This window comes from Lepisma saccharinum, chromosome 1 (assembly GCF_977018435.1).
Source record: "Lepisma saccharinum chromosome 1, izLepSacc3.1, whole genome shotgun sequence".
Classification (NCBI taxonomy): domain Eukaryota; kingdom Metazoa; phylum Arthropoda; class Insecta; order Zygentoma; family Lepismatidae; genus Lepisma; species Lepisma saccharinum.
Window position 1 is genome coordinate 193062185 of NC_139229.1, and position 12482 is coordinate 193074666.

Genomic DNA, 12482 nt, shown 5'->3' on the forward strand with positions numbered 1-12482 from the left:
GCATAAACTTCTCACAAATTTGCTTCTTTCTGCACAAACTTGATGGCAATTTCCTCCAGGTGGAGAAAAACTCTATTCAGTGATTCAAACCCCCCAAATTTCAAGTGGAGCAAGCAGAATCGTAAATATCCTTCAAGGTTCTTTTTTCCAATTTATTATTTCTGTTTGATTGTATATTATAATAGCGGTTTATAGTTTCTAAGTTCATGGAAAGTGTTAAATTGAAAACCTATCACCGCAGAGTTTTTCGTCTAGTGGAAGGACATACTCAAAGTTGGCTACTCTCACCTGGAGCTGAAGTGCAATGTTGCTAAGTTTACGATTTCGGGACTTAGAATTCTTTCGGGGCTGTCAAATAAGATGTTGCGAAGTGTACCATTAACACCCCGCTGATTTCTGGTGTTGGCAATATCGTTGCCAGAGAAGACATTCTCGTGCTTTACAGTACAATTGGCAACATGTGGTGGACCCAACGCTCATTTGTTTCGTCCCGCGAACAACGTTCCGTACCTTGTGACTCGAAAATGCCCGATTTCAGTAGAAGTAAATTCAACTGATTGCTTATTCGCTGTTTCCCAGCCGCCAGTTGGAGTTGCGTTCAGTATAATCATGGAAATTAAACAAGAGCATCCAAGAGACAATGGTTGCCAATTTAATCGCGCAGGATGCTGTTTTTATAAATCAAGTGGAAGCTTTTTTTTTATTCCTTTATGTCCAGTTAACATTTCCCTACTTTCTTTTCTTCATCTCTGTTGTTGCGTAAATGCAATCTAACATTTTATTCGATTTTATGACAGCATTCCTTTCCTGCAATGCCAACTTGCTTTATTGTTACTCTTGACCTTAGATCATACAACTAGTAGGCTAATGGTACGCCTTTACCTGGCAATCTGATTTCTATTCTCACACGCTCGTTCCAATCAGCTGTCAATGTCGCAAATGAAATTGTAAGGAACCAACCCTAAATTAACGATTCTTGTACCAAATTGAATACTGAAAGGTCGCTACGGTCACTTCAGTCCAGGATATTTATTTCAGCTTTATTGATTACTACCCATATACACAGCTCCAATTTTTTTGTTAGATAAAGTATTTATATATTGCGACAGTCTGTGAGAATGTTACAGATTTAGATAAGCAGTTCTCCGTATCAACAGGTAGGTTACATCTTTCGTTGCCGCCTTTGAAAAACGTTTGAAATTAGATTGCCAGTGTTACAGGTTTCTGAACGCACGAAAATTGTAGAATCCGAAGCTACTCATCCAAATGACTTCACTACAAAATATCTCTCCTCTATTTCTAAGAAAGACGGCAGCCACCATGATTCATTCATATTGTGGGGTGCACGCTATTACAAGGTTTACGAGATGCGTGGTTTGTCCAAAAAGAAACCGAACTTTTTCAAAATAAATTTATTTACCTTGTACACAGCTTAATCGGATTTATCACCTCGAAAGCAGTGTCCTCATCTACTAATACAGAGCTCCCAGCACTTCTTCCACTGCTGGAATGCGTTCTGAAACGCATTTTCGGGAATAGCCTGCAGGTTCCCAAGGAATTTTCCTTAATATCTTCTTTGGATTGGAAGCGGCGTCCTTCCAGAGTGGATTTTAACCAGGGTAACAAAAACTCCGCAGGTGCAAAATCAAGTGAATAAGGGGGTGGGGTACAACAGGTGTGTTGTGCTTGGCGAAAAACTCTCGAATATGGAGCACCGAATGTGTTAGAGCGTTGTCATGGTGCAGCATCCATGTTACTTTTACCCACGCTACAGGCATCTTTTTGCTCACAGCCATCCTCAAACGCCACATCACTTCTAAATAAAACTGTTTGTTGATGTTTAGTCCACTTAGGGCGTGCTCATAATGCAAAACACCTTGATAATCAAGGAGCATCACTTTCACATTGGAGTGACTTTGGCGTGCGTTTTTCGCTCTCGGCGACGATTTGCCCACTCAATGCGATGACTGTGCTTTGATTTCGACGTCATTGACGTAGACCCGGGCCTCATCACCCGTTACGACGATCCGCAGGAAGCTATCGTTCTCATTTGCTCGGTTCAGATATCTTTACTGATGTCAACACGTGATTCTTTTTGTTCATCTGTCCGAAATCACAATGCATGTTCAATTTTTCCCTCCAAAATCGCATAACACGACGGTTTGCTTTTTCACACTTTTTCTGCTGTTTGACAGATGGTCCACCGAGGATTTTTCCGCACCACAACACGCTCTTGCTCAATATACACCTCATCCCACGATGTTGATCGCCGTTGAGGCTTTGCATCGAATGAATGTTCTGTCTGGTTTGAACCGATCATACCACTCATAACATTGTGTCCGACTCATACAGTCTTCCCCATGTGCTTCTTGTAACATTTTGAGCGTTTCTGTGAACGTCTTGTCCAATTTGAAACAAAATTTGATACACACGCGTTGCTCTTCGAGTATCTTCATTTTCTGTGTATCAGAAAATAGCCGCAGTCATGCAACACGGCTTCACTTAACTGCGCACAGGTCAAAACTAAACACGTAGACTGGTGCACTCAACGGCGTTGAACTTCTGAAAGATGCCTCTTCGTGGTGGTAGTAAGTTGACCAATCCGGATCGTTTCATTGGTGAGCAAATTTGAAAGTTCAGTTTCTTTTTCGACAAATGTCGTATTTTTGCTGTAGTACCCGTTTTACAAGAATTCATGTTTAATCAATTATACATTGAAATACGTAGTAATATTTGATTGAAGGAAGGGGACTGCTGAAGGACATATCCCACAAAAACTAAATTATACAGGACGAAGGTCTTTGCGTTTGCCTGTGTAACTTGGTTATATACTGTTAAGTAACAAGAGAAACTCCGTACCATGGAAATGTATGAACGTTGTTCTTTCTATCCTCAAGCAAATCGGTGATCAGGGTGGGGATTTGCCATTAGGCTATAGCCTATGGGACATTGAAGGAGCAGAACTGACAAAGACCATCGACTATTAAAATTCCTTAATATTAAGCTAATAGAAAAATAAAACAACGTATCAAGTTCTTTTACTTGCTTATTTCCTGAAATTAGGTAGATAGAAAGAATTTCTAGCGTTTAAATATTAAAACTGCCCCTAGAAGTTCAGCGTCGAATATCAGATTTTCTAGGTTGGCATCCTTTACAACGAATGTTGATGACCTGCAAAATACTGACGTTGAGTCATGAGTTTGCAGCCATGAAAGCCAGAAGGAATCAGTTTTAGGTGAGGGTTCTATTGTTAAATCTAAGTATAACTTTGTTTTATCTAAGTTTAATGAATAATTTGTAATTAGGTATGTGTCCATATTTTTAAGTTTAAAAGTGTTATTACTATTATTAATACAGAGCAGGCGATTAATGAAAGTAAAATACTATAACAACAAAACTATTAATAATAATAATAATAATAATAATTATAGCAATAATGTCGGCAGGCCCCAAAACAAAGGATATCCTAGGGGCCCAAATTTTATAAATCCCTCCCTTTCGGTGATGTAAAATGTTTATATTTAAACATGATAAAAGTAATATTGAAAATGAATATTGATAGAGCACAGATGTCTGATTGTGCTCACTGTGACAAACTCTGAACTAATAAGTAAAAGCAGCCAAATTTCACGAGCTGTCGTAGACTTTCTCCTTCTCTCCTATCTGATTCTCTTCCACAGGCCCTTAGGCATATATAGCCTGTACTCGCAAGTGATGTGCTCTTGCTTTCTCAGGATCAGTCCTGTATTTTTTGTACGCTCTTTTGCACGGGGACGATTTGATTAAACCAAACAGGTACCAATATTGTTACATTGTACTCTGCAAGCTTACAGAAAGCTGTAAACACACTGTCCTTGTTGTCTTCGAACAGTTTTGCATATTAGCACGTAGAAATTCTGCAACGCGTGCTACTTCTTTTCACGCAGTTTACATCTCACAGTAAATCCTTAGCGCGACATGTATTGCTTTCCCATATTTCTCAAGGATTTCTGTTTGCTATTTCCATTCTTTTACGTTTTTTACCCGTCACTTCTCATAACAACGTCAGTCATGAATACCTGGATTCCGACACCTATCGATGGGATTCTTCCTATTGTCAAATTCAAGAAACAAGCACCTAGCACAGTACCACAAGACTTCAATTGGGTTTAGAGTGGGATGTGCCTTTCTTCCATGCTTAAAATGATGAATCGTTTTCTAAAAAAATATTGTATACCCATTTATGGCAAGCAGGGAATGTTCTACTCACACTCACTGGTAGTTCTTCCCTCCCGATCACACATGCCGTTACCCATCGGATATCACCATTATATCACCGACTGCAGAGTGGAATGTTATACTTTTCCTGCAGCCTCCTCAATTGTATCATTCAGTTGTTCCTAATATTTTTAAAACATTAAGGGTGTACTATTCATCAATAGCATGTTAATGTTCTGATCCATTTAAAGCTGTGATGTTATTTGATTGCATTAGAGCTCGTTATTTTTTAACAGAACATTGCTGCTGAGAAGAATTAGATCATCGCTCGAAATAATCTACAAACACAGTGTAAATTCACCAATTAATACTTAACAACACTTTTCTGCCTTTTCAATACTAGCTGCACTGGTCGAACTTGTCTTGATCACCACTTGAGTGAAGCATAACTAAATATTCAAATATTTTTCTTCCAGATATATCATCAGCAACGGCAAAAAAATGAGAGATGTGTCAAAAGTTTTCCTGATTTTGGTAATTCTTCGTGCATCTTTTATTAATAATCTCCCCATATTCGCGGAGAAAGAATCTGTTAATATTGCAACCTATTTAACTCAGTGCGTTATGGTAACACCTGTCATTTCTATACTGGACGCTTCAAGTGACTCGGAGCTTGCTAATAAACTTATGCGAAACATCCACAATGAAGAATATGTCCAAGTGATGTACCAGAAAACAACGAGAGACCACAGTGAACAAATATTCATCCATCATTCGGGATTAATAGTTGTTTTGTTGCAGGACCAGACATCACCTGAATGCATTTTACGAAGATTACTGAATACGAAGCCAAGTGCTAGATTAGTAATCGTCAGCAAAGCGTCAAGGAGTAATCTTTTAAACAGCGTAACTGAATTTGCTGAAGAGGAGTGTTTGTTTAACATTCTTATATTGTTAGTTGAATGTGAAACTATTAACGTTAAAACTGAGGGATCTTCGTCCTTTATTTATCCATGCAACGTAATCGTTGAAAAGGTGAACTTCTTGCAGCCGTCCGACAGAGAAGATCAAAATTGCAGCCTTGTGGTGAAGGACATGCTACTGACTAAAATGCCCAGAGATTTGAATGGAAGAATATTTCGTGTTTCCGGTTTCAATTTCCCACCGGATACCATAATACCTGAAAACACTAACAGTTTTCAAGATGTTTCAGGAATGTCAGGTCTAGCATTTCGGTCACTGTCACAATACATGAATTTCACTCCATCATGGGTTAAAGTATACAAGGGCATAAAATTTGGGAAGCTTCTTCCAAATAGGTCTTGGAATGGGATATCTGGCGACGCTCAGAGAAACATAATAGATCTGAGTGTTAATATTCCTGGATTGAATTATGAAAGATTCCGTGTATTAGACCCAAGCATCAGACTGGTAGTACAAGACTTAGTTTTCGTGGTTCCAAAAGCTGAGAAAATCCCACAATGGATGAGCATTTTCCTTCCCTTTCCACTTCACATATGGATGTGGATTGGAGGAGTGGTGTTATTTGTTGAATTTGCGATAATTGTGAACAAGAAATTCTTCAAGGTTTCAGATAAGAGACGGATAACAATGCTTTTATTCTATCCAGTGTTCATTCTGCTTCTTGTCCCAACTAGCTTTACACCGAAGACTAGGATTTTGAAGGTGATAATTCTGCTTCATTTCTATTTCGCGTTGATAATCAGTTCTATTTATCAGAGCGCTCTTGTGTCAGAACTCACCACTGTTCACCACTACCCAGAGATAGAAACTGTCAAAGAAGTGTCTGAACTTGATTTTCCTATATACGCTGGCTACAGTATGAGATACGTACTTGCAGAACCTAAGGCTCCAGATATTAGCAACATGAGTCATAGGTTCCGACCAGGTTACGATTATACAGGAATCATTGAAAACCTATACTTGAAAAGGGACTCCATAATTCTTATTCCGTATAATCCAGCGAAATATATAATTGCCAAACGGTTCACAAATACAAAAGGTGAACCAGTTGTGAATGTTGTAAAAGAACCAGGAGGAGTTTTAAGCCAAGCATTCATATTTCCAAAAAGTTCTTTCTTTCAGTCCCGTTTAAATGATCTTCTACAGAGGATGATACAGGCTGGGTTGATCGAAAAGTGGATCAAAGATGGCTTTGCTAAAGGACATTCTGAATTGGAGGCACCGACAGATGAGACGACTGTCCTTACTTTAAAGCATCTTCAACCTGCATTTCTCATATTACCAATTGGTCTTGTTGTCAGCTTCCTTGTATTCATAATGGAAATAGGCAGAAAGTTCCTACATTTCTTGAGTTCTTAAATGCATAAAGCAAGTTTGTTTCTGAAAATTTTCCTTGTTCACCTAAATATTCAATATATTCTGTAATTAAAGAAATGGACTGATAATAATAAGCGTATATTTTTACATAGAGAGGAGTGCGGAAGAAGAAAGAGGAGAAGGTTGAGAGCTTGAAATTGGAAAATTAAGTTGAGCGAAAATTTTTGGGCTTTTGGATGGATTGTTTTATTTTTAGGCAAATTTTACAGGAAATATTTTAGGTAAGAAAATATTTCTTTTCATCCTAACATCGATAACAAATTGTTATAATGGATCACAATAATAGAATGTGTAATATATAATTTCCTATCTAATTATTATCTCGCCTATGTTTTTCCGAATGTATTAGCTATGTGTTTGTAAAATTTTCCTCACCTCTTTTAAAATTACAATGATGTGAATATTTTTTGAGCTTCCATTCGAATAGGAAACCTACGAAACGTTTCCCAAGAGATTTGCTGGGATTTGAGATTATACTCTGTCTCGGGTATCTCTGGAGCAAGCGAACGAGGAAGCGAGACAGCTCCACCAATGGACACGTGAGAGGGGGAATCGATTGCAGTACCAGCCTTCGGAGGAGCGTGTGCTGCCTCGCTCTGTCCCAATCGATTCTCCCTTCTATACCGCTATGCGCGGCCTTGCTCTACAGATTATAGTTATATACAACGCCAAATTATTATCAATTCAATCTGGCGGTGTAGTTAGTACATCACGCTACGACAGTAGGGCTCCCTGTTCGAATTCCGGCCTGGGCATGGATGTTTGTGAATGTCCAATCATCAGTTTCATAATGTCTCATACCCATCTTTGCAAATTAGCCAAGAAGTGGCAAAAAAAGCGAAATAAAATAAAACAAATCAAAGTCAAATTATTATCAATTCAATTTGATTTGTAAAGTAATGACAATAATAATACTATTAATTGTAAAAATCCTGCGGGCACCCTTGACTTCAATACTGGCAACCAAATGGGAGCTAACTGTGTGTTAGGTTGGGAATTAGTACGTTTCTAAAGATGGATGTTCTGGTGCTTCGGGTACTGACCTCAGATGAAGCTTAAGCCTGCGATGTAATGGAGATCATTTTCAGATGTATACTATTTAATATCTTCTTTAGGTAGATGTAATGTATTCTTGGAGTGACTGTGGGTATGTTGCAAGTCTTGCGCAATTGTTGGGAATTATATCCTTTGTGGGTGAATGTGAATGGTTATTAAGCAATTGTCTGAATGTAGTGTGGTGCTTTTGTACGTGATCGTATTTTTCCTGGCACTGCCAATTTTCTAAGAACAGAATAGATACGTCGAAGAGAATACGAAATGTTTGATGTTTCTTTATGCAGGAGATGGAACGAGGAACGCCGATTGGCAATTTTATTTAAATGGACCATCTGTAAATGGCGAGAAGAGGAAATAGTTGCACGCCTTGAGTCCATAAAGTCCTGCAGGAAACTAAAACTCTATAACTTGAAAACTATTAACTTTATTTAAAAAAATGTGTGTACTTACAGCAAGGTTCAAAGTTTTTCTTTCTGCTTGTTCAGTTCATCGCCAAATCTCCAATTGTGTACCATTCACGTCCAAACACTGTTGCAGTCCTTTTGCGAAACCGATAATTGCGTGCTGACGGTGTTCGTCTGGGATATTCAGAATCACATAAATTATTTTGTCCTTCAGGTCGTCCAGATTAGCTTCTTTCCGTGAATACACCTCGGTATTTACATGTCAGCACAGCCAGTATCGCAAGGTGTCAAGTCTGGTGATCTTGCAGGTCAAGGTGCGGGTCCTCTTCGGCCAATCCATCTCTCCTGATTCACAAAATTCCATTCTCATGTCACAGTCTTTGTCTTATCAGCTCGTGTACAAATTTTAACTTGTAGGGCCGGACCTTCATCTTCTTGCGTACGATCTTGTGTAACGTTGACTTCGGTATTCCCAGTTCCAAGGATCTTCGTTTAAGCGATTTCATTGGACTCCGGCCCACGCTGTCCTGCACTGTCTGAATCACATCGTCACTACTCTTGGCCTTCCACTGCGTGGCAAATCTGACACACTTCCCGTTGCCTTGAACTTTTCATTTCATCTCTTGACACTTGTGTCTGCTGGGAGTGGTTTTCCATACGTTGTTTGGAACTTTCTCCGCACTGAAACACAAGATTTTAACTCCGCAAACCACAGCACACACTGTGCCTTATCCTGGATGGACGCCATCTTAAGTCACGTGATCACGTGATTACCAGTGCAAGCGTCATTGAGCAGTAAGGCAAAAACAAAACTTTAAACTTCCCTTATTCTCACCCCCCCCCAAATGTATTCTTAAACGGAACGGTTAAGAAGTTATAGAGTTTTAGTTTCCTGCAGGACTTTATGGACTCCCTGTAGTTACATAAGATATGACTAGAATAATTGAGCGGACTCGATATACACATATAACTAATCATAGCCATCCCAAAACCGTACATATTTTAAAACAAATATCCGTATGAACAATTACAAAATCTTGATATACTCATTGACTCATAAATGCAAAGCCGAAAGTTATGGGCATAGCAAACTGAAAGTTTAGGGTCTTTTTTCTTATGACGTAAGCACCCTCCAAGAAGGGTTTTTCCAAAATCCAATGTACAAGGGGCGGAGGTGGATGTTAAACTTTTTTTTTTTAAGAAAATTGATACATTTACAGCTCAAACCACTGGATCTAGAAACATGAAAATACTTATAAACAAAAGTCATAAAAATATGTGTGTATCCACGCCTTAATGCTAACTTCTGATAAAAACTGATCCATTCATTCTATCTTGATATCGTGGCTTGAATTTGACGATTTGGTTCCGGATTATTGATTTCACCGTTTTCCATAACGTTTTGAGCAAACATATAATTACAATACAACGAGGACGGAGGCGCCAGCGGGTCATTACTACACCATATTTTATGAGGAAACATATCAAATATCGAAATTAATATTTTGATTTAATCAAAATATTTCCTGTCAGCTGAGCAATACCCCTGCTTCTACTAGAATATTAGGCTTCAGAACACAACGAGAAAGATAGAAGAATTTTCATCTACAATTCGCAAAGAACCCAGTCAGCAATTATACTCTGTCCAGGGAATCTGTGGAGCAAGGCCACATACGTATATCGGTGAAGGTGCTTGCTTCTGCAAATGGCTGGTAGCTGCAATCACTTCCCATCTAACGAGTTCATTGGCCAAGCCCTCTCGAGTCTCTACTTGCGCAGAGACTTGTTTTCATTCGCTCGCTCCAGATACCCTGATACCCTGGATAGAGTGTAACTGTAATATAAAGATACGAGTACAAGATCTAGGCTTGATACAACCATGTCCTACATTGTATCCATCCATTTCCACATTCCAGCTCAGCATATTCGTGTTGAGTCTAATACACAGGAAAACATTTGCATTTGTCAATTAAGCATTACTGAATTTGTTAGAAGATTGATTAATAATCGTTTCTTACGTTCTTAAGTGTTCCAATTGTGGGAAACGTGTTTCGCAAATGAATTATATCGAAATATTCATATCGTGACAGCACGAGAAAAACATTACAGATAAGTAAACCAGCAGCCATAATGTATATCGATCGGATACCAAAATGCATTAACCAAAGAATGGCCTAATTCATCCGCATGAGCACGCAGTACGCTTTGTCCATTCTGCCTGGTAGGAGGACATAATGTTCCGTGAGAAAACTTTCACCTTACTGTAAGAAAAGTTTGTTTTCAATAGTTTGTATCGGTTATTTAAGGTCGTTTTTTCGAGCTGGTAAAGTTAATCGCAACGGTGAAAATAAATGATCAAACGACACTGATGAAAGAACAAGTACGTATGAAAGTAACAAAATCAAAATAATACATAATAATAGAGAAACATCCATTCTCAATCTTGGATTGAGTCGGGTGTTGATTTTGCTTGCACACCATGATGGCCTGATATCACTTGTATTCTCCTGATTGGATAGTTTTGATTTTAACATAGAAAATGTACAGTATTCACATTGTGCAAATTAAACTTTTTGAAAAGATACTAGGGATGCCATTGCTGGATATACGGGGATGATTATTGTTAGCAATGACTAGAAAAAAACTGTTAAATAATGTAAGAAATACACATTGATTTCTTCACACTAATATCTTGCACAAATATAAATTTATTGTTTCACTGCATTTGCACTGAACTTTCATTCTCTGTTCATTCATCAATCTTTTATTATCTGTTGGCAACAAGTGTATTAGTAATTTTCTCGTTCATTGGAAAATGTAAAATTTAGCTGATTTCTTGCAAGAAAGTATATAAATTTAAATTTTAAATTTTGTATGTATATGATCTTCCATGAATAGTTCAGCAGCTCCGTCATCTTGTACCACGGATGATTTTATCCCTGAAGTGATGGAGTGAAATCATCCTTGACGGGGATGAAAATTTACCTCTGTTGCATTAGATAGTTTGGTAATGGGGAGAAATGCCAGGCACCTCCTATTAATTACCCGTGGTTTCTGCAATAGGTTATTGACGTACAGGGTCAACGAAGTTAGTACATAGTAAGGTGTGTTTTATGCAGCGTACATTGATACACGTGCTGATTGAATTGTATCTTCTGGAAAAATTTTCTGTATTAAGAATCAAACTGCCGGAGTCCTAATTGAGGTGAGTGTGCAAATATCAAATCTCATATTCATCCATATGATGAATATTAATTTACCTTGTAAAAATTTATATCTAGGTAGGTTTGCCTTGGTCAGGATTTCTGGACATTATATTTGAATGGATCATGTGAGGAGTACACGTGTGCCTATTTAGAAAATCTATGAACTTATAAAGGTAAAGATATGCTAAACGTCTGAGGCCTTGTCCGTAGTTATAGGTATTTTCTACTCTTACGCAGGGACTGCGAACCGAATTTGAACTCGAACTGAAACATGCTCCAGTTCGACTTATAGTTCGCACTCGAACCTGAACTGAAATGTTTCGCTATATTCCGGTGCACCATAACCCTCCGTGTACTTTCAGTTTCAGTTCAGTTCCGGAATGAAACCTCACTGTGAACACTTTCGGTTCGCACCCGAACCTGAACTGAAATGTTTCGCTACATTCTGGTGCACCATAACCCTCCGTGTACTTTCAGTTTCAGTTCAGTTCCGGAATGAAACCTCACTGTGAACACTTTCGGTTCGCACCCGAACCTGAACTGAAATGTTTCGCTACATTCTGGTGCACCATAACCCTCCGTGTACTTTCAGTTTCAGTTCAGTTGCGGAATGAAACTTCATTGTGAACACTTTTGGTTCGCACCCGAACCTGAACTGAAATGTTTCGCTACATTCTGGTGCACCATAACCCTCCGTGTACTTTCAGTTTCAGTTCAGTTCCGGAATGAAACTTCATTGTGAACACTTTTGGTTCGCACCCGAACCTGAACTGAAATGTTTCGCTACATTCTGGTGCACCATAACCCTCCGTGTACTTTCAGTTTCAGTTCAGTTCCGGAATGAAACTTCATTGTGAACACTTTTGGTTCGCACCCGAACCTGAACTGAAATGTTTCGCTACATTCTGGTGCACCATAACCCTCCGTGTACTTTCAGTTTCAGTTCAGTTCCGGAATGAAACTTCATTGTGAACACTTTTGGTTCGCACCCGAACCTGAACTGAAATGTTTCGCTACATTCTGGTGCACCATAACCCACCGTGTACTTTCAGCTTCAGTTCAGTTCCGAAATGAAACCTCGTTGTGAACATTTCCGGTGCGCACCTGAACTGAAATGTTTGGCTACATTCTGGTGCACCATAACCCTCCGTGTACTTTCAGTTTAAGTTTTGTTTCGGAATAAAACTTCGTAGTAAACAATTTGGTATTTTGGGGGCTGCCAGATCCGAATATTTGGAAATGGATAAGATCCGAAATG

General features: G+C 38.7%; 1 protein-coding gene across 1 annotated transcript; it reads left to right on the forward strand.

Moving 5' to 3' along the window:
* Positions 1-4821: 4821 nt before the first annotated feature.
* Positions 4822-6540, forward strand: LOC145987921 (uncharacterized). Its single transcript, XM_083122742.1, has one exon. The coding sequence runs from the start codon at positions 4822-4824 to the stop codon at positions 6538-6540; it is 1719 nt and encodes a 572-aa protein (XP_082978868.1).
* The last annotated feature ends 5942 nt before the right edge of the window (positions 6541-12482 follow it).

Excerpts from the sequence above, each read along its gene's own strand:
- LOC145987921 (XM_083122742.1), top strand. The coding sequence starts at position 4,822 with ATGGTAACACCTGTCATTTCTATACTGGACGCTTCAAGTGACTCGGAG.